We start from the raw sequence: 25,508 nt of genomic DNA on the forward strand, positions 1-25,508 counted from the left end.
GCCGTCAGCTGCTCCCATCACTCGAGGGCACGAGCGCCACAGCCCCGCGAGAACAACATAAGCACAAAACAGAGAGGAAAGGTGTCTTCGGGGAGATGAGAGCAACACATGCGGGCGATAACCCTCAGCCCCCACGTATCACAGGGAGAGATGGCATGTGCTGCGATGAAAAAGTGCTTCGACCACGCCACACACACAAGAAAGCGAGCGGAAAGATGAGGTCGATGAGCAACCACGGAGCGCCTACACGTAGTAGAACGTGCCTCACAGGTAATCACATCCCCTTGCGTTGTACAGATCCAGCTGGCTGTACACCGAGTCGCACATCGAGAGGCTGTCAAGGAGCGGTAGCAGCAAAAAGAGCTCCCGGTCTTTCGGGTCATTAATCCATGTCTTGATCGGGATGGCGTTGCGTTGCTGAAACGAGTAGGCCACTGGGCTGTTGTCGACAATGACAACCCTCCGAAGATCTCGGCCGAGTCGGTGAAGATCCTTCACGTAAGAGCGTTCGAAAAGAGTGCAGTGCTCGCGAAAGAGACGCAAGTTGCCCAAAATGCCCTGCGGATCGATTTCGTCCATAAGTTTGTCACAGTAGGCGCGCATGCTCGCGGTGAAAATCACCACTTCGAAGCGGCGGCTGACAAAACGCAGAAAGTCTTCCAGATAAGGCCGGTACTTGACACTGACGGTGTACGTCTTCCCTTCGGACGGCACAAGCAGCTTTTTGTCGTACACGACATCTGAGCTCGGCTGAAACGTTGAGTGCACCAGCGTCTCATCCACGTCTAACACCAACGTCACTTTTGGCACCGAGGCGAATGGTAGCGGCGGCAGCAGCGGCTTGACGACCTCGTCCTGCAGTAGGCATGGCGAGCAGTTTGTCGGAGATTTACGAAGCAAATCCAGCCGAGTGGTCGTCGTACCGTTGCGGCGATCCATCGGAACAATGCTGCGGTTGGGCAGCTCAGCCCCCACGCCTACATGCTGCACCTGCGTCACAATGTTCTGCGGATGAGAGGCATTGACACTATTTTGGGTCGGAGAATTGCCTTCACTGCTACTCGACTGAAATTTCTCTCGATACTGCTTGAAGAAATTGATCGCCTCTTGCGTCGTTGGTTTGCGCGCCGCAGACATCTTGGCAAGAAACGACGAGTGCAGGAGGGGGGAAGCCAAAGGGAGACGTCACTTACAGGTGAGAACGTGGGGACACGCGTACACCGACGTGCTGCACGCAGGAAAGAGCACAGATTATGGAGCGGCAGCGGCGATGCGGAAAACGCACGCAAGGCTGCGCCCAAAGGTCCGTCGAGGATGTGTGCGAGAATGCGGCTAGCTTGTCAAACGGGCCGCAGCGTTGGAGGGGTATAGATGGCCAGCCGAAGCCGCAATGCAGCACAGTAATTGATTCCACCTTATGCAGCACTAGCGGCAAGTCCTTCTGGCCAAAGAAGAAGAAAAGGGTCGTTAGCGGCTCCCGAAGTGCCCACAGAAGGGGGAGGGCAGCACGACAGCGACACACAATGAATAACCGAGGCGGAGATGAAGAGGACACAAAGAGTGAGGGAAAAGGGTGAAAGACGCGAAGAACACGCGAAGACACCAAAAGAGAGGAACACACACACACATACACAAAGGGAGCTGATCGCAAAGAGGATACGGCAATGTTGGCGGCACGAGTGCACTATCGAGCACAAAAGAAACGAAGACAGAGAAGGGAAGAAAAGGGGAAGTGCAGATGTCAACGGAACTCAAATGAGAGGTCGGACGGAAGTGGTAAGGGGGGGTATTGGTCGGTGATCCGCTCAGTGCGTGGGGCCTCCACCATCACGGTTGGAAGAACGTGGCAGAATATAAAACGAGTGAGATCGCTGTTGCCAGTATGATGACACTTGCTCCGGGAGGAACTTGCGCATACACACGCAGACCTCACGACAAAAATGAAGTTGGCGTCCTCCAAGTGCAGAAAGCAAACGGTCCAGAGAGATGCCGATTTGCGATAGAACGCGCTGGCAGAGATCAAGTGAATGAAGTCGGCAGCGCTTGTATACAGAGACACTGAAAAGCAGAGGAGGGTGGGAATAGGGGGGAGAGGGAGAGAGGGCAAACGCACTTGCGTCTCTGTACGCCCTTTGCCTCGGCTCCTTTCCGCGTGGCAAAGGGCCTAAAAGAAAGACGAGGGATGTGGCTGTTAGCTACTCTGTGCGTCTATAGGAGAGGGGGGCGGGGGGGACCTGAATAAACTCGAGTGCGACCTGCGCGGAAGCGCGACGGGCGCACGGATGATAAACGTGTATAGAAGAACAGTGAAGAAGCACCGACGGAGAGGGGGGAAGGAGAGGGCACAGCGGCTCAAAAAGAAACACGCGCCGGCGTATGCGTAAGCGGGTTTGTTTCGATATCTCTGCCTGTGCGTGTGTACGCGTGTGTGTGTGTGTGTGCGTCCTCGGCGATAATGGCAACAAGCAAACACACACACACACACACGTACACACATGCACACCGAATCAACGAGAAAAATAGGGGCACACGAAAGCGAAAGAGGAGGAGACAGAGGGGGGAAGGAGGAGGGGGGAGGGGACAAGACGAGCGAAGCACGAGCGAAAGACAAAGAGGAATATGCCCACCGTTTGGTGCGCGAGGCGTGATGGCACAAGTCAGACGGAAGAGAATGCGGGAGACAATGTCGAAGACTCCAACATAAAAGGGAAGAGAGAAGAGCCCATGATATGAGGCCAGAGGTAAACAGCATCAACAAGAAGAGGTACGCTACATGGCGCTCTCGATACGCTTCCTGGACACCCAAGGGATGCGTATGTGCCTCCCAGAGGTGCGGCCTGCTCGCTTGGTGATTTTCCAACGACTCCGCTCACTTGATGTAAACGAGGATGTATATTATCGTAGGTTTTGTTAGGTGTTTTTATATGTATCCTCGCCGCGCGTGGATGTCTGCCTAGAACTCCTGTTCGAGCGCCGTTGCCTCGCTCTCTTTACCTCAACTGTCAGAGGCAGGTGGCAAGACAGGATGAAGAATAGAGGGTTGGTCGACAGCGACTGCTGTGGAGTGGGCAGAGCAGCACGGCTGTTGACGTGCCGCAGCCGGAATTTGAAAAAAAAGTCAGTTCCGATGGCAATCAAAGGAAAAGCGTTATCGCGCACGAAAAATGGTCAGCGGAGTTGTGAAGGAGGACGGCAGAAGAGAGCTGGCAAGAGGGAGGGCATCATGAAGACACATGGGGCTCGACAGTGTCAGGGAGGGCGTTCGCCACACACACTCCACAGGCTCGGCGATGCCGATTCCTGCCCGTGTCCGCAAAGATTCTACGGATGTTCACCAATTTCTTTCTGCTATGCTTTTGCTTTGTACTCGGTTGCTCTGCAGACGCTGAGATCGTTAAAGGCCCGCTTTTTCCAACGCGTCTCTTCAGCGGCGCAGTCTCCGCGCCATATATGCCCGCTAGCGGCCGTTGCTGCCGGAAACACACACACACACACAAACAGTGCCGGCCGCAGGGTTTTCTGCTCAGTACGTGTTTGCGGCTATTGAAATGCATGTGGAGAAGGCGCAACTGACGCGGCGCGGTGGCAGATGCACTCCGGGGGCAAGGTGACTGGGGTGCGGAGTCTCCAAGTTGTTGCCTCCACCGCCGTGAGGACGGTGTGGATGGTCATGTGCGTGCAGGCCGTCGACTATGGGGCGCGCTCGCGGTCGCTGCAACGCCAAGTGGCGGGCTTCCCCATCGGACGCGGGGCGCAGCCGACGCGCCTCGGTGTGAAGCGAAGCTGAAATGGCATCCCCTCCAGGGCAGTGTTGCATCAGCGCCACAGGAGCCGCGCCAGACCGCACAGATGTGTATGTGTATATGATAGAGGTGCGCCGAATACACGGCTTCCTGAAGCCTTTACCTTGTCCAGTGCACCCCCCCTGTTCAGTGCGTCTATCGGCAGGCGGGCTGCTCCGGTGCCCTGCCGGCCAACCACGAAGGAGTTGCAACAAACGGTGGCGCACTCACCGGATCGACTCAACGGTAGGCATTCGCGACGAGAACCCCAACGGTCCAGACGGGGGGAGGGGGTCGATGCAGAGCGCTCCATGTTCGTCACTGTCATCGCGCCCAATCGTGGAGGGGGGCGAAGGGACGGCAGAGGCGTTGGAGATCTTTTCATCGCCGGTTCGGCTGTGATCAGCAGTGACCTCAGCGACTGTGCCGTGTGTCCGCGCGGCCGAGCTCATGCGGGGTAAAACCGCGTCAAGGCTCGCGAGGGGCCACGCCAGCCATGTGCCTACGGAGGGCTCGCGCCCTTGTGAACGTCTGCCGCCTTTGTTGGCGTGCGGGGGCGCACCAGCGCGTACCGGATCGCGGCGTGCCGTCGGAGAGCTCCCTCAGTAGGGAGAGTCACCGCTCCGGCCTCAGCGCGAAACGAGTGATGACCGCTGTCGTGTGCATTGTGTCATCGCAGCGGCCTTCCCTCACACACCCACCTACTCCCCTCGGTGTCGCACTGCCTCGTGCCGGGGCCCTGCCCGCGCGGCGGTCGTGCTCCGCGAGCTGTGCTATCCCATGCGATGGGCTGCTGCTGCAAGTGACCCGCCACGTCGCATGCATAAGTACACACCTCTTTCTTGGAGATAAGGCGCCCGCTTCGCGCTCTGCCAGCAGTTGCATGGCCCGGCCCGGCTCATCCCAAGCACCTCGGCGCCAGGTACAAAGCGCGGGCCGCTTTACGTGAGCCCCCTCGCCGAGCTGAACGGCGCACGCCATCCTCGCTGCGCCACGTCAGGCCGCGCCATGCTCGCTAAGGCGCAGGTGCCTCGAGGCGTGGCTCTTCACCTCTCGCACCCTCTCCTGCAGCGCTGGCGCCTCTGCTCTTGGCATCGGTGCCTGCAAAAGCTGCCGGTTGCATGTGGCTGCACGTAACACCAGCGCAAACGTGTTTTTTTTCGGTTGTGTGTGGGTGGGTGCGTGCTCCCCTTCCGTATTTGGTCTCCCTTCTGCGCGTCGTTCCTCCTTGCAGGGCCGACACGCGACTGTGGAGAGCGTCTCCGCTTGCCGCGCCCCTTTCCGTCGCTGCCGCCCGGCTGACCGAAGAGCGGGTGCCCAAGGCTGCCGACTCCGTCCCTCGTGCAGTCAGGCGTGGATTGCCCATCACAGTGCAGTCGACTCGAATAACGATAAGGGAGGGAGGGGGAGCGCGTCGGAGCCCACCCGGCTACCCCCTCCTGAGCTGGTCCACCACAGGACGTCGGCCCGCGCACGCACACCAGGGCCGGATGCCTGCAGGCCGCCCCCCTTCGCCCTCCCTCCTACACACACGCACACATACAGAGATAAACCACCTCCGGCTTACATCTGGCGGCCACCGTGCGCGTGCTCAAGGCACACCTACGGCACACAGAGGAGGGCTAGAAAACGTTACCCCGGCGCTTGCCAGTCACTGTGCTCGTGGGAGCGCGATGGTGATGATGAGGTGTGAGATCGGGTCTTGACGGCTAAGCACACGCGCAGAAAGGGGAGAGGGCACAAAAAAACGTACCGCAAAGCAGCCGCGAGCATCCGTCGGGAATGTCAGGTGTTCTTCCGTGCGGATGTGGTTCGCTGTCCATCTCCTCCGGCAGTTGCAGCAGCGCTCACAAAACTTCACCACCACTACCCCCTCCTCCTTCCCCGCTAGCAGCAAAGAGTTGCGTGGAGGGAGTCGGTCGCTACTGCCTGTGCTTGATGCCCTGGAGAGCATTACCAGATGGGGCAGTTGGCAGCGCTCCGTTCCGCTTTCGAAAGCATGGTTGACGATGACGGGCCGGCCGGTGATCATGGGGGAGGCCCACAAGGCCGAAATTGAAACTTGGAAAAAACGAGTGCAGTCGCGGAGAGACAGGGTGCAAAAACTGTAGCGGTGGACTCGCCGAGCCGCCTCGAAGAGAGACAGCGACAGAAGAGAGAGCAACAGGGGGGGGGGCGCTGACTGCCGCCGTTGGAAGGGGTATTATAGGTGGGACACAAACTTTGTGAGACAGACAGTCGCGCCAGAACGGCAAACGGAACCGAATACAAAGGGCAGTTGAAAAGGGGCCTCAAAAGCGTCTTGCAGAAGAGGTGAGCCGAAAGGGAGGCGCGCCTGGCGCATGAAGCAAAAAGGTTAAGGGGGGGTAGATGTATGTTCAGGAAGAACCGTCTTCGCTGTGAGCACACGAGACACCGGTGTGGCCGTTCGTGGGCTGAGGGGGAGGGAGAGAGAAGAGAAAAACAGCAGTGGAGAGAAGAAAATGTGTTGGAGAGTGAATGTATGAGGACGAGCCTTGGCGACTGTACGCAGAATGAAGTGCCGAAACAAAAAACAGATGCATGTAATGCCAGGGGGGGAAGAGGAGGTCGTTTGTGTTGCCCTTCTCATCCTCCTCCCCTCTTGCCAGCTCGACGTCACATCGTGAAAGGAAAGGATTCAACGAGCACAGCGAAAATGCTCCGTCTCCACACACATACACACACACACAGAAGTTGACGAATAGGCCTCATCCACACACAGGTACAAAGAAACGGCACGCCGCTTCCGTCCAAGGTACCCCACAGCAGCTGCGCGCGCTCCGGCAGAGGCCGTTGTGCGATTGGTGATGGCAGCGTGATGGCCCACATTGCAGCACGAACGGAGGTGAAATGTGGAGCGAGCGATGTGGGGCCCCATAAGAAATGCGAGAAGGTCACCATGAGGTGTCCCGCCAGGCACATACACAACGCCGCCCGGGAGATTGACAGGGCGCTGCGGGGAGAGATGGGAAGCGAGAGTGAGAGCTGCCCGCGGGTGGTTAAGGACGAGGCGTGGATGGAGGAGGAGGAGGAGGGGTGCAGAAGCGCAGCATGCCAAGAGGCAGGGAGCGCGGAGAAGGAAGCGGCGGCCTTTTCCGATAAAAGTAACGATAGAACACAAAGGGGCCAGCGCGAACACAAACAGCAGAAGAGAAAAAAAAAGAAAAATGTGAACGCCATCGCGCAGTGGCCACACGGAAAGTCGGGCAAATTTCGACTGCCACGCAAACGGAAACAAAAAGAAAAGCGGAAGTACGGATAGAAAAAAAGATCCGTAGGGCTCTCCTCCCCTCTCCCGCGCCACTCCCCGGCTCACACACGCACACAGACACACACTCAGCAGCGCTTCGGTTCTTTTTGCCCGTTTTCTGCCCATCATTGAGAGAAGGCGCAGCCGCAAAATGCACCACGATGTGCCATAATGGGATGAGGCGGCAGAAAAGAAGAGGAGCTATTAAAAAAAAATGACAGCGAGACGATCGCGTGAATGGCAGCCAGTTTTGCGTACTGTACCAAATACTTGCCTGCGAATGCTCTGTCTCAGGAAAACAGAGACCTGCGGGCCCCTCCACATCTGGAGTGGGCAGAGATGCTGCCGTTTCCCCTCTTAAAGGGGGACCGATACTCACCGTGTACGCTTCAGCTGCTTTCGGAGTCTCTTTAGTGTGCGCGGTGAGCGCCCATGGGCGACGGAGAGTCGAGAAGGGCTCACAGGATTTTTCACCTCACATGTGCGTTCGCAATCGAAATGTCATGCGCGATGCGTGGTGAGGGTGACGTGCCGTATTATGAAAAAAAGAGGAGGGGGAGTGCAAGAAAGCCGAAGGAGGAGCGAGCCGCCCACCTGTACGGCAGAGATCGGGGGGGGTACCGAAGCACACCAGCAAGCGAGAGGCATGCGAACGTCGTCGGACGCGTGTTGCCGCTTTGACTCCACGCAATCCTCCTCGCCGTGGGCGAAGCCGTCTTCAGGGGACAGCCGATAGCGTAAACAGCGTGGTCGCCCATAAGCAAATGGGGGTGCGGCAGCACGCCATGCCCCATCAAAAATCCGCTGCGGCACGCGCACTACTCCAAGATGAGCTTCTTAGAGGTGAGCCGCAACCGAGCTGAGAAGAGCATAACCGCCCTGCACCGCTTTGTGGAGTGAGCGCAGCGGAGATGGGCAGAGGCTCACTGCAGCAGAGAGGAGAGGAGGGAAACATGAAATGAAAGGCAGTATGTCAGAGAAATATGCACAAAGGCGGCTCGCACAACTGTCACAGTGAGCATGCGACCGCGCATAGGACGCCATCCCTTTCTACGCACCTGAAGCGGTGAGTGAACAGGCATCGATGGAGCCATCGCCGAACCACACCCCTCACTCTTCCACGAAGGATTACAGCTCTTCCACTTCTCCAGCAAGAGATGAATCCATGCACCCGCTCTCTGCTGGTAAAGCGAAAACGCTCTCGCAGATGGCCTTCGGCGGTGTGGAAGAGACTACGAAGCCCAAACGGTGGGGCTTCCCCGTCTGTGCCTGTCCTGTATTGCGTACTATTTATGACAAAATGAGAGAGACAAAAGAAGAAACGAAAACGGCGTGGATAATTGAGAAGTGTCAGCCCAGAGATGGCTCCGCCTACCAGATGCAGGCGTGCCGCACCTTAGATCATGCGCGCGAGGAAGCGGTTGATGAGGGTGTCACGGTTGCCGAAGTCGCCGCCCTCGACGAAGTGGCGGCGCTTCTGACGCATGCCGCCGGCCGGTGGGGCCAGCTTGAAGGGCCACATGCCGTGCGTCACCGTGCGGAAGTGCTTGCCACAGGTGTAGATCTGGTTCACCATATCCTCAGCGCACACAACGTCGGCGCTGTTGTACTTGTCCTTGATCATCTGGTTGTCCGTAATCTTCACACGCTGGCCGTTGATCTTCAGGTAGCCACGCTTGTACACCAGAGCACGGACAGTGGCCAGAGACGGGTAGCCGTACGCGATGTAGGGCTCCACCGCGCGCAGCATGTTCTCCATCGGCTTGTTCATCTTCACAAACACCGTGTTGAAGATCTGGCGCAGGCGCAGCAGCTGGAGGATCTTGCGCTGCTTCGGATCCACCTTGGCGATACCACGGATGCGGGTTACCACGGCAACCTTCGGCTTCGCCTCCAGGTAGTAGTTCCCATGGGTACTCGCCTGGCGGCGCAGCGTCACCAGCTTCTTCTCCGCACCTCGGTACTCGCGTGAGTACTTGCGGCCACGGTTGTAGGCGATCTTCTTCAGGGCAGCCTTGGCGGCCTTGTTGGCCACCACGGCCTTCTTGAAGCTCTCCGTCTGCTGCTGCTTGAACGCAGCGCGCTTGATCGCGGACTCAGGGGCAGGGACAGCGGGCATCGTGAAGACTCCGGGTATCCTTCGCGTGGCCGGAAAAGTGTGCCGCAGTACGTGCAGAAAAGTACGGATAGGAAGAGGGCAGGGAGGACGGAAGGCGACACGGGAATCGAAGTGCATCGTCATGTCAAGTGAAAATTCATGACATGTTGTTTGGTCAGGGGACCGTCGAAATGGCCACGTGTGCTGAGGAGGAGGTGGGAAAGAGGAAACTAATCTGACGCTCCTGCCAGCGTCGCCGTCAGAGGCTTCTCGCTCACCACCGCGTCTCCTGTCAAAGCTTCTGAGTGGTGCGCAGGAGGGAGCCCAAGCGTGCGATCCTCCCGCACAGTGCGCCGAGGGCGGAGAGGGACAGAGAGAGCGGGCAAGAGGGCAGGCTGTGGGGACGTACTGGAGCACAAGGCAAGCTCAGCATCCCCACGCATGTGGGATGGGTCAGTGCCTCTATCAATACTGTCCCTCGCCGCCTCGGCAGAGGCACAGCTGCAGAGCCCCCCTCCCCTTCCTCTGCCCCTCATAAACATACGCAGGCAGAGATGCGCTCATGTCCCGGGCGGAGAGCCGACACCCTTTACTGGCGGAGAGTGCCCACGCCTCCTGTCCCTCTCTTCCCTTTCCCAGTCGGCTCACTTCTTCGCATTAGCGACGTCTTCGAAACGATGATGAAATACGCGAAAACATGCCGAGACGTGAGGCATCCCCTAAACCGACGAGCACACGCAGACAGATCGTCAGAGAAAGAAAAGGGCGGCACACAACGGCGTGCAAAGGGAAATGAGTGAAACAAAAAAAAAGGTGAGTGTTCACAGTAACGCACACTTCCCCCGCCCTGTGTCTGCGCCACACTGGCAAGAAGCGACCCGATTAACAGCGCACAGACAGTGGCATGCCTCTAACAGCATGTGCACAATGCACCTTCACCTGCTCACACAGATGCAATGCCTGAGATGACACAGTAAGACGGCTGGCGTAGCGACGCGTAACCAACATCCTTCACGCAAGTAAGTGATACGGACGTGCCGCACCTTAGATCATGCGCGCGAGGAAGCGGTTGATGAGGGTGTCACGGTTGCCGAAGTCGCCGCCCTCGACGAAGTGGCGGCGCTTCTGACGCATGCCGCCGGCCGGTGGGGCCAGCTTGAAGGGCCACATGCCGTGCGTCACCGTGCGGAAGTGCTTGCCACAGGTGTAGATCTGGTTCACCATATCCTCAGCGCACACAACGTCGGCGCTGTTGTACTTGTCCTTGATCATCTGGTTGTCCGTAATCTTCACACGCTGGCCGTTGATCTTCAGGTAGCCACGCTTGTACACCAGAGCACGGACAGTGGCCAGAGACGGGTAGCCGTACGCGATGTAGGGCTCCACCGCGCGCAGCATGTTCTCCATCGGCTTGTTCATCTTCACAAACACCGTGTTGAAGATCTGGCGCAGGCGCAGCAGCTGGAGGATCTTGCGCTGCTTCGGATCCACCTTGGCGATACCACGGATGCGGGTTACCACGGCAACCTTCGGCTTCGCCTCCAGGTAGTAGTTCCCATGGGTACTCGCCTGGCGGCGCAGCGTCACCAGCTTCTTCTCCGCACCTCGGTACTCGCGTGAGTACTTGCGGCCACGGTTGTAGGCGATCTTCTTCAGGGCAGCCTTGGCGGCCTTGTTGGCCACCACGGCCTTCTTGAAGCTCTCCGTCTGCTGCTGCTTGAACGCAGCGCGCTTGATCGCGGACTCAGGGGCAGGGACAGCGGGCATGTCGATCACGTTGCCGTAAACTAGACGCGTGCACATAGTGATTTACGTTTGATGAAGAATGGGAAAGCGGCATGGCCACAGAGCGCGAATGGGACGTGTTGAGAGGTGAGGAAGAGAGTGTGAAAGCCAATGACAACAAGGGAGCGGAAACCTTGCCGCGTCTCGCGTTAGCATCAGTGCACCGCTGAAAGCGCGTGCGGTGCGCGACATCCTGTGAGGAGAAGCGGTTGCTACCGGACTTGTGTTGATTGGTTCACGAGCATCATAATAGTGCAGCATGGAAATCAAAGGTCACACGACGGGAGCCCTCGTAGCTTCACCGCGTGAGGGTGAGGAGCAGTTAAGAAATACACGGCGCTGTGTTGCGCCGACTAATGTACCCGAGCACGACCTGTCTTACAGGCCAACCTTCGTGCTGTTCGCCTTCCTTCCCCTCAGTAGCTCTCAGGAGGGGAGCCCTATGATACTACCCCCCCCTCGGCAACTAAGGCCCCTCGTACAACTAGACAACGAGAGGGTCCCAGCGAGATGCGTTCGGGTGACGCGGAAATTTTGTCCAGCATGAAGATGGCTGGAGTGTGCTCACTGATGTATACCTCTTCGACGCCATGCCATTCCTGCACTAGAAGCCAGCGAACAACAGCAACCGATGCGTCTGTTTTACGTCGGTCGTGAAACATGCACCAAACGATGGGCAACGAGAAGTGTCGTAGCACTGGTAGATGCAGGGGGAGGCCTCCTGCTTGGCATCTCCGAACGAGAAGGGCACGGTGCCCCAGAGAAACGATACGCTGGGGCCTGCCCACGCCCCTCTGCGTCGTTTGGGCGACGCATGTTTTCGCAGTAACAGATAAGCACTTGAGCGCCCAGCATTTCTGCACTCTACGAGCGCCATTGGTCGGTGAGGGTGGATGCACAGCTGTGCAGCGCTCGATTATATGAAGGATCAGATGTACCGGATCACTTGTCGTGCCGCTCACGAGGATCTCGATGGGCAGATCATCACCGAGGGATGCACTTCGACACGCAAACGATAACCGTCAAGGTGCTGTCACGCTCCTGCTTCTCCTCTCCCCCTCCCCTCTCTTCCCCACTGACTTGGATGCAGCTCCTCGCTGCCCCCCGCAGCATTCGTGCAGCTTAGCCCTGCCCAGTTCAATGAGTCGCACGTAGCTCAGCGGCAGCAGGCGGGCGGGAGACGGGGGGAAGCTGACATCGCTCATGACCTGAAAAGACTCTAATGACGGGAGTGCAGCAGCTCGCACACGCTGTCACAGAGGCTATGAGACATAGGATAGCGGTCGCCATGAGAAACAGGCAGTCAACCTCGGCGTCGTAGGCCCCGCAACAAGAGCGACAGTGAGGTACAGGCTCCATACGAGGGCGCGGCATGACCTCCGCAGAAGGCACGTGCGCTGCTTCGCACCGGAATGTGACACTACTTCGCCATCTCTTTAAACTGACGATGCAGGATGCACTGCTGTACGAAGCGGAGAGCGATGATCAGCGGAGCGGTTACCAGGAACCACCCTATTGTTGCGCAGAACAGCATGCGCGCACATGAGCTGAGAAAGGTGGCATAGCCTGCCTTTAGAGAATTCTGGAGCGCGCTCGCGGTGAAGGCGGCCACGTCCACTTGCGCCAGAGTCCCTAGAAGGCATGCAAACGATGGTAGCAATAGAAACTGCACAGGCGTGCAGAAAAGATTTACTGTTGAGCCCAGTACAAGCTGAGTGGTGGTGCATTGCGCGTAGCAACCGATCGCGAGGGTGGCGAGTGATGTCACCAAGGGTATTGGAAAGATGCCGCCAAGTACACCGATGGATAAAGCGACCATCAGCTCGGCGCCTGTCAACTGGCTCAGTGGGACGAGGAGGCGCTCGCGCAGTGCTTGTGACGCGCACTGGTAAAAGCGGCGCATCATCTCAGATGAAACCAAGCAGAGCAGCCGATAAATAATTTCCCTGCCGCGAAACAGCGGCCGCCACGCGATGTGGAAACAGCCTGTAGAGCACGAAATAGCCGCGGCAAACGAGACGCATGCGTACAAGCGATCAAATCTGCGGCTATCTGCGACGCAGAGTGTGTATATTTGTGTGATCGGTGCAGCAGGCGCTGAGCGCAGGAGGCCTGTGCTCATCAGACAGAGAGGCGGGGCAGAAAGAGGGGAAGAGAAAGTGAGAGACCAGCAGACCGGGACATGAGGGACGACAGTCCGCAGAAGGCCGAGGTAAAGCCCATCTCGTGTATGCACCACCCACGAAAGTTCTGGGGGAGCGCGAAACGACAGTGGACGTCATTCTCCTGTCCCCCTCCCCTACCTCTCCCTCACCCCGCTCTGGCCCTGCCTGAGGAGCGACGACAGCAGACTTCACGCCGACTGCATTTGGAGAGGAGCGACAGAGTTGTAGACTCCCACCCACCCATCCACACACACACACGCCCAAAAATACGGAAACTCTTCTCATTGCGAAGGCAAACATCGAAGGCCCATACGCGCCACTCCCCAGCCACGTGTCCGTGCCGGTGCGTTCATCGATTATGCTCTGCGCGTGTGTCGCTCTTCTTTTTCCACGGAAGAGGCGCACACGCATTATTGCTCGACAGCAAAGAGAGTGAACAGGCCCATTGCGGATGCGCACGTCTCCTTTGAACATGTTCGCTGCATCGGCGTGTGTCTGTACACCCCGCGCCCTGTTTTCATGCTCCCTCTCAGAGACGTCGGCAACCGCACAGAGAAAGCGACAAGCAGAGACCCGAGGTAATAGAGCACAGAGACGCCAATCGTGCAGAAGGTGGCGCAAAGGCCTCCCACTCCTCCCTCCCCCGCAGCGCAGCGCCAAAGAGGGTGCTGAAGCACAGCCGCCTCCACCGTGTCAACGAGCCGCTGGCGGCTTTGGCGCGGTGCCTCGGCAGCCAGTGGAGCCGTCACACACCCCACCTTGGCCTTCCTCGGCCACATCATGTCGCACAAGCTCTTGCCGTGTCTACTTCGCCTCCACCACCTCGCCCTTCTTCTTCATCTCCTTGCGCAGCCGCTTCTCGGACAAGATGTCAGCGGCCACCTCATCGCTCACCTCCTGCGCCTCCACCACCTCAGGGATCCAGTGCATCAGCATTCGCTCAATGCCGCTCTTCAGGGTGATGTGTGAAGAGGGGCACGACTTGCACGACCCTTCCAGGAGGAGGAAAACTGTGCCATCATCCATGTCGATGAAGCGAACATTGCCACCGTCGGCGCGCAGCATCGGTCGAATGCGCGTTGCTAGCAGCTCCTTCACCGCCAAGACCACTTCGTCGTCATCCTCATCAGGCTCCGTGTCGTCATGATAGCCCTTCAAATCCTCTTCGCCCGCCTCTGAAAGCACGTTTTCCTTGCTCTCTGCAAACTCAGCGATCACCTCCTTGATGATGGGGGTCAAAGTAACCCAATCAGCCTCGGGAAATTTGCGTACTGTCACATACTCGTCGGCCAGGAAGACGGCCTGCACCCCGGCCACGCCAAAGAGGGCCTCGGCCAGCGGCGACTTGTATGCGTGCGCGGGCGACGGAATGTCCATGGAGAAGTCTGCTTTTAGAAACGAAAGCTCCATAGAGAAGAAGCGCACACAGTCTGGGTTGGGCGTCTCATTTGTTTCAATCACAATGAAGCGGCGCGACACCGCCCACGCAGCGATTGATGACCCAAAAGAGGCACCACTAGTAGAGAGTGCCAAAGAATTAGTGAGGGACCGGCGCCCCCACGCGCTGCACGCCACGCGCGGGCTATGCGATGCCCTCGCGACCGCTCGCGCAGCCCACAGCGCCATCCCGCTGGTGCACCGCCTCTCCATAATGTATTTTTACTTCCCGCTGGTTACTTTTGCAGTCGCATTCACAAAAGCGGTGAGGGCGCCCGCTGAAAAACGGAGGAGGCACGCGAGGAGTCTGGAGAGCGAAAGGGGATCAGATACAACAAGAGAGAGGGGGCCGCTCCTGCGCCAACTCGAGTGGAACGACACCCGCGCGCCAATCGAAGGCGCGACCTGCGGAGAGGTGAGAAGGAGAGCGGAAACGTAAACTGCCGCGAGCACGCAGTGACCAGCAGCGAAGCAGAAGATCGGCAAGAGAAACATTCCGTGCATACCAGCAGAGCCAAGAGCAGCACTACGAGCCTGCGCGTACGTATCGCTCTCTTTGCAGGCCACTCTCGGTGTGTGTGTGTGTGTGAATGTGTGTCTTTAGGGGGTGGGGGGTGTGAGCTCCCACTGTCATCGGAGGCTCCACAAGAATGCGTTAGGCAACACTTCTCTTCGTGACTCCTCACGGCGTCTCCCTCGTAGCAGATCGCAAGCGCGCTCCGCTGATCTCCTTCTCCTCTTGCTACCGGCCCATCACCGCATGGTGGTGCACCGCGCCACCAGTACATCCTATGTCTCAAACTCCGCCCGCCCGCTTTGCAAGTCACCTCGCAACTGCTGCCGCAATGTCCATCTCTATCTGTTGCATCCCTCTCAGGGCACTTCCGGCTGGTCAGAACCAACTGGCAGAATGAGGGCCGCGTAAGGTACGATTCAGTTACGTCGTGACCCGAGGTGCTCCACTCAAGTCACAGATACCCTCACCGTCGAAGACTGTGTCGTTGCAACGCCATCCACGACCTGACGCTCAGCATCAGTAGCGATGAGGCGCTCTGATCACTTCACGTTGTCGCCATTTGTCCCTGCGCCAAGGAGAAGCCGTGTGACATTAGTGTAGACAGGGATCGCTTGACTTCGACGAGCGCGTTGATGAAGGCGCTGCGCCCCTCAGACCTGGCATGTGTCGAGGACTTCCTCCTCGTCATCGAGAAGGAGAGTCCGCAATGGAAGAGACATAAATGCTGTGTAGAGAGGGGGGCGGCAGAAACAGCAGCCGTATGGGCTTGCATGAGACAGAAAAAGCAGCTGCGCAAGAAAAGCGCCGGCGCCCACACCCGTACAGATGCACACTAGCGATGGTGTCATGGCCGCGGACGGCCGAGTATAGTGCCATATCGTCAGCCCTATTCATTGACTAAACGGACAACACGCGTGGGGGAGAGGCGAGCCACTAAAAAGAAAAGCAAAGGCGAAGTAACACATAACAGCTGAGTGAGGGCGTCAAGGACGAGGGGAGGGAGACGAAGGCCCCGAAAGAGAGCAGCCCAATACGGCGGCACAGGACGACGCCGTCCGAGCCGCATGCGCGTCGTGTGCGCCCAAAAACTGAAAAGGGGGCATTGTGTTCCGGGTAGCCGTAAAGGAAGAAACAGCGAATGTTGAGAAGAGAAAGCACGCGAAGCGCAGCGGCGCTGCCGCACCCACCCCCACAATAGCCCGCGCCATGAGAGGGGGGATGCGAGCGGGGGCAGTTGGCACTAGCGACTCCGAACATCACTCGGGACCTGAGAAAGGCGCGCGCGCCCTCGGCGTCACCTTTGCAGATGGGACACACCGCACATATTCGAGTCAGTCTCGCAGGACGAGAGAGAACGTCACAGTTTGCTTAGGTGCGTAGCTCTGAGCATGTGAGAAGAGGCTCACCATCAATCACACGTGAGCCGAGCAAGACGTGTTCGTGCATGCGGCGAAGGGAATGTGTGCATCATCTGGAGGGACCTATGAGGGGAAAGGTAAGGAGGACATGGTGGGGTGACACCCTCCGGGCAGGACGCAGTGGCCCCATCCCCATCGGCATCGAGTCCGCTCACACTGTCACACGGGCGGTCGCATTCTGTCGGATAAACTCCTCCACCTCCTTCGAACACAGAAACTCAGGCACCACCTCCATCTCATCAAGCTCTGGGCAGCTGAACCGCAGCAGCGCCGCAACGCTGCCAAGTCGCGTGAGCTGCTCACCGGTGATGTGCTTGCTTGAGAAGACGTTCACCGTCGACGATCCGCTCTGGCGCACAAAGTTCACAAGAGACAAAAAGAAGCGCCGCTCCGTCGGGTTCTCGGAGCGGAAGACGTCGTCACTAATCATCAACCCGCCAACAGCGCCGGCCATCGCGGCGTAGTAGACGCACTGTGGGGTGTACACACACCGGTCGGGGTCTTTGTTCATCGTGTCCTGAAACTTCTCCCATATGCGAATGTCGTCGATGCACTTGGTTGACTGCATGCGCTGCGCCACCCCGGGGTCGCTGAGGGCCTCCTTAAGACCGCCAATTGTCGTCGACGACACCTTTACGAGAAGGAACTTGGAGAGGTTGAGGTACACTTCCCGCAGGGGGCCGCTCTGTGCACGCTGGGACGCTTCCTTCACGTAGGTGAAGAATTCCTCACGCACGTGGCCCGGGGAGCACAGCAGAACCAGTTTCGTCTTCTCAAAGGCGACGTGTGTGACGAGGGCGTCAAGCGACTGCTTGAAAAAGCGCTCGATGCTCTTGTCGCGTGCTCTGCCGTCGCTTTTGTGCTTCTTTGAGATGGTGACGTCAACTTTGGCTTTGATGTGCATAAAGGAGGACGTCACAAGAATAACTTGAGCCTCGCCGAAACTCATCAGCACGGCCGCCGTGTCAGCTTTTCCAGACTCGTCGCAGGCATCCTTGAGGCGACTCTCGCAGATGGAGTCCCACTCGCGCTTCGTGATTTTCACCTCCTGCGGCGGGTTCGCGTGTATGGTCAGGGTGTGGTGGGCCCCCGTCTTGACAAAGGCGTTCTCCTTCTTGTTCACACCCTGAATGCGCAACTCGTCTGGCGTGAAGGCAATCTGCTTCACCTCCACCTCGAGGTTCAGCATCTTCATCTCCGCGGCGAGGGTGCCAAGGGCGTTCTCTCGCGAGACCTTGCGCCGTGTCTTGGTGAGCACGAGATCTCCCACTAGAATAAAGTTGTACAAGTGCCACAAGTCTTCGGAGGTGCCGACTGAGACGCGCACTTCAATCGATCCATCAGGGTGCGCCGTCTTACCCAAGAGACGCATTGGCCACAGCTGCAGCCCACGGTGTGTCAATGCCGATTCGCGCGTGTCTGCGCACAAGCTGCGAGATTGCAGAGAGTTCGCAATCGGAGAAGGCTGATGTACAGGAGATGTGGAATGCGTGTGAGACATGCATACATATGTGCAGGTCGTGTGCGTTTATGGAGGGAAGGGGAGGAGGAGGGTAAACGGCTGCCCGTACAAGAGAGTGAGAAGAGGCGTAATGGTGCGCAGGTGCGCCGCAAGTGGAGCGGAAAACAGAGACGAAAGAGCGAGAGAGAGGGAGACGGAGGCGGCTGAGGCCTCCGATGTAGCGCTGTCTCCCTCCTCCCGCCCCCCTTCCCCGCAGCCGCAGGCCTTCGGCCGCCACCGAAGGAGTGAAAAAGAGGACGCCCTGAAACAGAGATGACGACGAGGGAAAGGCATCATCGGCGGAGGGGAACGTAGCGCCACAACTCAGCCTATCAGACCCCAATGAACGACGAGAAGCCCTCTGACGAAGCTCCGGCCAACGGCTGGGCCGTTAATCAGAGACGCAACCTTCTTCTCTTATATTTTCTCCGAATGAAGGTGTGAAAGGGAGCGCATAGGCTACGACGAGGCGTGCGCAGAGTACACAGTTGACAGACATCCCTGTCAACCCTAGTGGGGCACCGGCAACACTGTTGCTGCCCTGCCGCGCACGTGTTCATGGGGGAAAAGAAGTTACGCATCTCTGTGGGCCGGAACATGCGGCTGTGGATGCATGCCCTGTGTTTGGGACGCTTAAGAGTCAGTTCCGCGATGGTAAGGGTGCCAGAGTTCACGGCGCCGCGACGTGGGTCTTTGGCTGTGCTGTGACAGCCCGCCTTCCTCCAGCTCTCCAGCTCATTCACGTCGTCCGATGTGGCGATGCCGGGAAGGGAAGAGTAAGAGGGCATATGGAGGGAGAGGGGGGGCATTGATGTTGCATCAACGGCAGAACGCAACAGGGCACAGCTGCCACTGTTCCCTCCCCATCCGCCGTGTGAAGCAAGAGCGACGGCGAAGCTTTTGATGCGAAGTGAGATTCCATGCCGTGGATGCCAGTCACCGATGCACCCCGCTGCTCACCTTACCGCGCTCCAAATCCTCCATCAGTTAACGCGCGAGAAGCAGCGCCGCTCATGGTCTCCAGCGGTAGACGTTGTGCGGCAGCGGGCGCCGCATCGGAGAGGCGCATTCGCTTTTCCAGTGCCTCGCTAAGGCCCAGGCACGCAGCAAGCCTCACCGCATTCGCCTGGCAGTCGCCGCGGAAGAGAACATCTCTGCAGACGTCCGGGTGGACGTTGTAGTGGCCGTAATCTCCGTAGCCGTCACTGGAGCTCGAGCTCGACGCCTCTCCTCTCTTCTCGTGTGAGGACTGCGACGCCTTGTCCAGCTGCTCCTCCTCCCCGCGCCCCACCGATGCTGATGGAGTAGAAGCCTTCGAGGATGGCGAGCGTCCCTCGCTGGCAGCCGCATCGCCAAGCGCGGTGTGAAGCGGGTCATCGGGAAAGCGAAAGAGGAAGCCGCCAACGCGCTCGCGGTTCATTACGACGCGGGGCACCCACTGGGGCACAAAGCACGGCAGCAATGCGAACGGGTGCACCTGCAGCGACGTGCCGATGATGATTAAGAGCTCCGCACTCGGGGCGTCGTGGTGCAGTGCGTCAAAGAACGCGTCGGGCAGGCTTTCACCGAAGAAAACGACGTTGGGCTTCACTATGCCGCCACACGTGGTGCAGCGAGAAATGACGCCGCTCATCGCTTCGATTTCATTTTGCTCAATACTGAATGGTGTGTGACAGTCAATGCAAGCGGCGCCCGCGAAAGAGCCGTGCGCCTCGACGAGAAGCTCCGGCGACACGCCCGCCGCCTTCTCCAGTCCATCGATGTTCTGTGTGCAACAGCGCAGCAGGCGGCCTTCGTCCTGTAGCAGTCGAATGAAGTGATGCACCGCGGTGGGCTGGAAGTGCCCAGGCCACAAGTTGATCTCCCGCGCGATGCTGTAAAAGATCTCCGGCTTCTCACGCAGCAGTGCCAGCGAAAAGGCGTCGGTTGGATCGTCGAGGTTGTACTTGCCAAGGTTGGCATAGATACCCGTGTCGGGCGAGCGGAAGTCCGGGATGCCGGCAGCCACGCTAGCGCCGGCTCCGACCAGGACGAGAATGCGCCGCACATCATTCTTCTTGATGTAGCGAGCGAGCCCTTCCAAGGTCGGCTCTCCAAGGACATGCTCCGGACGCGGTGCTATCGGAGACGCTGACATCGCCCAACCCACCTGAAGCTACTTCGTTTTTATACAATTAAGAGCGCCGCACCCGCGCCAAATGGCGGTCAACGGTGCGTCACGAAGATGGGAAGAGCAAAAAGGACGCGCTGCCCTCTGCAAACCGAGCCGGAGGCGTGACCCCGCGACCACAGAGTGAGCTGCACGGATCCGGAATGACGTGCTCAGCGTCGAGAGAGAGAGGGAAAAGGAGCAGATAAATTGATCGGCATGTGGCGCGGTGCAGAGACACGGTAGCACACTCGTACGCCGTGAAGAGCGCCGAAGGCCGCCAGCAACAGAAAGGCAGACAGTGGAGAAAGCGGTGACTGCATTTCTCCGTCCGCTTCACCTCCGCGCCAGCGCTCACACATCGCAAGGAGCGGATCGCTGAACTGGTATTCCGCACCGCGAGGGAAAAGACGGGAGACAAAGGCGTTGTTTAGATAGAGAATCGGCGAGGAAAGCAAGAAGGTCGTGGTGGATGCATCGCCCAAAACAGAGACGTGAGAGCCGAGCGGAGGAGGTCGCAAGGGTCTCGCCGTCCGCGTTCTTGCGCATCCCTTCGCAGCCATCGAATCGCCAAGAATGAAAGGGGACGGAGGGGGTGGGGGCGCCACTAAACGCCGCTAGCAGTGCTTCAGAATAGCATTGCGCGCAACGGCTTCGCTCTGGTCGAGGCACCACGCATGCGTTATTTCCGCGTCGTCTTCAATCACGTAGGCGCCCAGCTCGGGGCAGATTTCCCGAATCTCTTCAGCGTGCGGCAGCGGCGCCCAGCCGTCTTCTTTCACGTAGTAGAGAACGAGGCGCTCCTGCACGCACCTCAGGAGGGCGGCGTCAGGTTGCAGCAGCATGTCGAATTCCGTCATTGCCATGTAAAGCGAGTTCATCAGAGACCAGCGATGAAAGTGATGCGCGAGATCTTCTGCGAGTGCGCGTGAGAGCCTCGGCTCCGATCGGCTGATGAGATGAAGACGCAATCTGTACGGTAAAAGCTGGAGCGCCGCGGATGCGCCGGCGAGGCACCATTGCGCCACCGCGTTCCCCAAGTAATATAGGCGGCGCCCGTTGGGGGATTCACGCATGTGTGAGATAACGGGGCACAAACCGAAGCACTTTTTTATGGAAGAGTACCGCACCGCCATTTGCAGCGCGACAAAGCCGCCTATACTGTGCCCGCCAATGTAGATGTTGCTGCTGTACTTCAGCTCCGTGTTCTTGTTGAGGAGAGTGACAACAAAGCTGTCGGCGATGTCGATCTGCTCCGTCAGCGAGAAAATGCGGCCCTTGTTGTGCTGAGTGAGGCTGTGGCCGGCGTACCCCATCACAAGCACATCGAACCCGTTTGCCGCGAGGTAAGCGCAAAACGGCTGGTAGAACTGCACCAGTCCGGGGTTTCCAGGAAAGAAGATGAGAAGATGGCGATGGGCGGTGGGAGGACGGACGCTGTCATTAGAACTCGCATCACTGGTGAGGAACTGCAGTAGGTCGGAGGAGCTCTGCAGCACATCCACCATAGCACCGCCGGCCACGGGTGCCTTCCAAGCCACGACTCTGCTGGGGGACAACATTTCTGATGAAAAAAAAACAGAAGGCACGAGAGGAGCAGAAGCCCATGAAAAGAGAAGGGAGGGCAGCGCGGCGTAAGAGATGGGGAGTGGGGGGAAGGGGGATGGACGGAAAGGGCCAAGAGAGGGTAGAGGGACCCGAGAACGGCGCAGCATCACTAAAGGAAGGACGCAACAACAGGGGACAGTCGAGAACCACAGCAACGTCGAGAACGCCGAACAGAGACACAGAGACAGAGAGAGAGGCCGCTACCTATTCCTCAATCATTTGTGTTAGTGTGCTCGCGCATCCCCCCTCTCTCCCGCGGCGTGGCCCTCACCTAATTTGCGATGCGAGATGAAAAAGAGGGAGCGCGGGGTTCGCGCGATTGTGGTGCCCCCGACCCTCGGCATCGTCACGAACCAACGGCATCTCAAGAAGAGTATCATCGAGGAGAGGTTAGGGTGGGGAGCTCTGAGGGCGGGAAAGCGGGAGGCCGCTAATAGAAGAAGATGAAAATTCAGAGGTGAGCGATGGGCGGTAGGGGAGGGGGGAGGGGGCGAAGAGGCCGAAAAGGCGGTGCTGCACGGCAGGCACCGTGTAAATGCACGCCCACACCCACATACACCTACACGCTGTGGGGCAAAGCAGCGAAAGAACAGCACCAGAATGAAAATAATACCCAACGCAGCCATCGGGGCACATATAAAGAGGAGCGAAAGGGAGGCCGCAGAGGCACAGATTAACGGCGGAAATCTGTTGCTCGATCGCTGCTCAAGTCGCCGGCGCCCCTCCCTTCACCCTTCGGCAAGCACCCGAATCAGCCTGACGCTTCATGACGCTGCCGCAAGCGCTGAGCCCTTGAGCTCCACAAACTCTTCGTGGGTCACCTGGGAGAGAGACGGGCGCGCAAGTTGGAGGTGACTTCGCCACCTTTCGGTATCAGGGAGCCGCGCAGGTGTGGCGGGCGTCGCTTGGAAGGACAGCGCTTGTGAACGGGTCGCTGTCGGACCTCCTCCGAGATGCGACCTCTGCCGAGGGCTTTTGCCACTGAACAGCGCGGAGGAGAGGGGCATACACCGTTGTCAGGTACGTCTCCAGCGTGCAATCATCCTCGAGCCCTTCAGGGTCACGCACGACGAGGGTGGCGCTCTGCGGAGACGCAAAGTCGATCAACACGGGGCGATCCACCATAAAGAGCCCGTCCACCCCCAGGCGAGCAACGCTTACCTGGGGAGGAAACGCGCACTCCATAAGGAGCTGCGCGATGGCGATGTCCTCGGCCCGCTGCGTCCCATCGGTTGGCGTGGGACGGTACTCGGCTGCGGCTGAGGACAGCAGCGACCGACTTCTTTGCTGTACCGCAGCGAGCTCCGCGTAGGCCTCTGAGACAGTGGCAGAAGTCGTCGTTGAAGATGAAGCAAGCGCTCTGTCGCAGCCTCGCCCATGCGCATGCTCATCGCGAAGCATATACCAGGCTAGGGCAGACAGCAGCTTTGCATGGTCGTGACGGAGTCTCGCGCATTCCTTGCGTAATGCGGCCGACTTTTCACCGTCAATAGAAGTACACGTCTCAGAGGCCATGCGTTGCGATGATGGCAGTGTTAGCTTCGCGTTTGGTAAGGCGACGTGGGAGAGCGGCGGCGGAGACGGTGACCGGAAGCCTAGAAGACGCAGTGACGCACGCTCCTCCTGCGTGAAAGGAAGGCCGTTCCGCTCCTTCACCTCGACGAACCGTCTGTGGAGCCGAACAGTATCAGCCCACAGTTGACGCATTTGTTCAGCGGCGCACGAAGCGGCCCCGACAACATGAGCGTTAGCACAAGTCGTTTGTGCTTCGCAGGCAAGCCGCGCCTGGAGCCATTGCCTCTCGTACGCGTCCTCCAGCAACCGAAACGACGCCTCTGTCAGAGAAAGTCTGTCTACGCTCTCCGTCTGCATTCGAGCTGCCGCCGAAGCGTGTGTCCCCTCGAGGTTTCGACGCATGCGTGCGGCTGCCTCTATGAGCGTGTAGAGCTATCATGGACCTCTGCGTGAAGGTGTGCCAGCTCTATCCCGTACGGTCTTCGCATGAAGGAGTGGGCGTGTGAGCCACGACAGAACACCCGAAAAGGCCCGCCACACGTGCGCGTAAATATAGGCGGGACCTCCAGCGCGCCTTCGCTAGGTCTGCTCAACTAGTCACGACCACGGTAGATGCGATTATGGGCGCGCTGTCCAGCAGATGTATGCACGATAGTTCTTCTTCGGCTCCGTGCCTGTTGAAGTGCGCACAAACAATGCAACGCGTGCCGGGCAACGCGCCTGGATGATGGCTTGATACAGATGGCGATGGGGACGGTGACTCGTCGGAGCTGCTGCTTTAACATTTGGTGCAAAGATACACCCGTACAAAAAAACTCGGTGAGGGTGTGTTCAGCTGTGCATGTGCTGTCAGCGGCCAGAAAGGGAAGCGGGCCCGCAAAGAGATCGGGTAAGCGAAAGGGTATGGGAACGGAGGCCAGTCAACGTGGGAGGGGGGGCACATACCCCATTTCACCACCAGCAGTCATATGGGACTGCCGCGCACGCAGGAGTCTCACCAGTGCCGGCCTCTGTCCTGCCATATCGCGCGCGTGCGAATGCGCGTGCCAGGGAGCTGTCCAACTACCACCCTTCTCGACTTCTGCCTGTTGTTTTGCTGCCAGCGCGGGGCAGGGGAAAGGGGGCGGGAGGGGGATGAGGAGCTACGTCCCGATATCTGAGAAGGTGTCTCAGATTTGCCCTAACGACAACTATGACAACACAATGGCCGCACCAACCGAGGGAGGGGGGAAGCAGAGGTGGTGCAGAGGAGGTGTGTATCTGTGTGTATGTGTGTGTGCACTTGCCTTCGCCGCTCCTCGTCCCTCTGGACCCGCACCTCCGCCTTTCGAGGTCCACTGCAGAGTTTCCATCAAAGAAGGCCATTGATGCCCGTGCAATGGCCGCACCGCATCATCATCACGCACGCTCTCCGCTCACATGCGCACATGTATACAAATGTGTTCATCTTCCGTGTCTCGCGCCCTACTTGAACGGGCGGGCGCTCACCGTGATCCCGGGGATGGCGGACAGGGCGGATATGAGATACTTTTCCATGGCAACGTTGTATGGGCTTTGGTGCGCCCACACCTCAATGCGCACAGACTCCTTATACATGGCGCTGCCCTTGTGGCCAATGCGCACAATGTCACACAGGCGCTCGCCCTTGCACGCGTCACGACTGATGGCCTCCCCCAGCACGACCGCCACAACGTACGTCATGGCCTCCCGGCACTGCGTCTTTGTCTTACAGAAGATGGAGAAGCGCATGCCGCCCGGGAAGCTCTCAAACTGCGGCTCGATTTTGTTACGGGAGAAGACGAGGTTGTCGTCGTTCGGCAACAGCGTGATGGGCGGCAGTGTATTGATGGTGCTGTACACCTCCTCAATGGTGGAGACGTAGCCGAGCTCCTTTGTCTCATGCTCGTACTCGCTCCCCTTCGAGGCAGGAATGTAGAAGACGAACCACTTGTCCTTCAGCGGGTGCAGCGGGGCCGACGAGGTGCCCTCCTTTGTGGAACTGCTATCCCCCATAGTCGTCCAAGGAGCGCGTTCGGGCGTTGAAGTGTGTGTGTGTGGTGGGGGCGTTGGTGGGAGGAGAAGACGCAGCAAATGTGGGCAGCACCGCAACGACGAGAATTATGGTAAAAGGCTTTTAGAAAAGTGCGCACGCGTATTTGTATGCCCTCAGCGTAGACGTGGAGCGCGACGAGTGCAGGCGAAGGAGAAGAGGCTGAGGAAGCCCCAGAGAGTCAGAGGAGGAGGAGGCGGAGAAACTTCAAA

The 25,508-nt window shown here is 58.6% G+C and overlaps 10 protein-coding genes across 10 annotated transcripts; all 10 read right to left on the reverse strand.

Annotated features, from left to right (window-relative positions):
• Nucleotides 1-264: 264 nt before the first annotated feature.
• Nucleotides 265-1,137, reverse strand: LSCM1_04021 (uncharacterized protein; the record flags this gene model as incomplete). Its single annotated transcript, XM_067321546.1, has 1 exon — nucleotides 265-1,137. The coding sequence occupies one exon, from the start codon at nucleotides 1,135-1,137 to the stop codon at nucleotides 265-267; it is 873 nt and encodes a 290-aa protein (XP_067177777.1).
• Nucleotides 1,138-8,449: 7,312 nt separating this feature from the next.
• LSCM1_04022 (uncharacterized protein) lies at nucleotides 8,450-9,172 on the reverse strand (the record flags this gene model as incomplete). The annotated part of the gene is made up of 1 exon (XM_067321547.1): nucleotides 8,450-9,172. One exon carries the CDS (start codon nucleotides 9,170-9,172, stop codon nucleotides 8,450-8,452), a length of 723 nt encoding a protein of 240 aa, XP_067177778.1.
• A 1,023-nt stretch (nucleotides 9,173-10,195) lies between these two features.
• LSCM1_04023 (uncharacterized protein) lies at nucleotides 10,196-10,954 on the reverse strand (the record flags this gene model as incomplete). The annotated part of the gene is made up of 1 exon (XM_067321548.1): nucleotides 10,196-10,954. One exon carries the CDS (start codon nucleotides 10,952-10,954, stop codon nucleotides 10,196-10,198), a length of 759 nt encoding a protein of 252 aa, XP_067177779.1.
• A 1,402-nt stretch (nucleotides 10,955-12,356) lies between these two features.
• On the reverse strand, nucleotides 12,357-12,842 carry LSCM1_04024 (uncharacterized protein; the record flags this gene model as incomplete). The annotated part of the gene is made up of 1 exon (XM_067321549.1): nucleotides 12,357-12,842. One exon carries the CDS (start codon nucleotides 12,840-12,842, stop codon nucleotides 12,357-12,359), a length of 486 nt encoding a protein of 161 aa, XP_067177780.1.
• A 1,063-nt stretch (nucleotides 12,843-13,905) lies between these two features.
• On the reverse strand, nucleotides 13,906-14,751 carry LSCM1_04025 (uncharacterized protein; the record flags this gene model as incomplete). Its single annotated transcript, XM_067321550.1, has 1 exon — nucleotides 13,906-14,751. One exon carries the CDS (start codon nucleotides 14,749-14,751, stop codon nucleotides 13,906-13,908), a length of 846 nt encoding a protein of 281 aa, XP_067177781.1.
• A 1,873-nt stretch (nucleotides 14,752-16,624) lies between these two features.
• On the reverse strand, nucleotides 16,625-17,845 carry LSCM1_04026 (uncharacterized protein; the record flags this gene model as incomplete). The annotated part of the gene is made up of 1 exon (XM_067321551.1): nucleotides 16,625-17,845. The coding sequence occupies one exon, from the start codon at nucleotides 17,843-17,845 to the stop codon at nucleotides 16,625-16,627; it is 1,221 nt and encodes a 406-aa protein (XP_067177782.1).
• A 1,090-nt stretch (nucleotides 17,846-18,935) lies between these two features.
• LSCM1_04027 (uncharacterized protein) lies at nucleotides 18,936-20,111 on the reverse strand (the record flags this gene model as incomplete). Its single annotated transcript, XM_067321552.1, has 1 exon — nucleotides 18,936-20,111. The coding sequence occupies one exon, from the start codon at nucleotides 20,109-20,111 to the stop codon at nucleotides 18,936-18,938; it is 1,176 nt and encodes a 391-aa protein (XP_067177783.1).
• Nucleotides 20,112-20,740: 629 nt separating this feature from the next.
• LSCM1_04028 (uncharacterized protein) lies at nucleotides 20,741-21,685 on the reverse strand (the record flags this gene model as incomplete). Its single annotated transcript, XM_067321553.1, has 1 exon — nucleotides 20,741-21,685. One exon carries the CDS (start codon nucleotides 21,683-21,685, stop codon nucleotides 20,741-20,743), a length of 945 nt encoding a protein of 314 aa, XP_067177784.1.
• Nucleotides 21,686-22,604: 919 nt separating this feature from the next.
• On the reverse strand, nucleotides 22,605-23,603 carry LSCM1_04029 (uncharacterized protein; the record flags this gene model as incomplete). Its single annotated transcript, XM_067321554.1, has 1 exon — nucleotides 22,605-23,603. One exon carries the CDS (start codon nucleotides 23,601-23,603, stop codon nucleotides 22,605-22,607), a length of 999 nt encoding a protein of 332 aa, XP_067177785.1.
• A 1,107-nt stretch (nucleotides 23,604-24,710) lies between these two features.
• LSCM1_04030 (uncharacterized protein) lies at nucleotides 24,711-25,259 on the reverse strand (the record flags this gene model as incomplete). Its single annotated transcript, XM_067321555.1, has 1 exon — nucleotides 24,711-25,259. The coding sequence occupies one exon, from the start codon at nucleotides 25,257-25,259 to the stop codon at nucleotides 24,711-24,713; it is 549 nt and encodes a 182-aa protein (XP_067177786.1).
• Between the last annotated feature and the right edge of the window lie 249 nt (nucleotides 25,260-25,508).

The sequence above is a fragment of the Leishmania martiniquensis genome, chromosome 26 (genome assembly GCF_017916325.1).
Source record: "Leishmania martiniquensis isolate LSCM1 chromosome 26, whole genome shotgun sequence".
NCBI lineage: Eukaryota > Euglenozoa > Kinetoplastea > Trypanosomatida > Trypanosomatidae > Leishmania > Leishmania martiniquensis.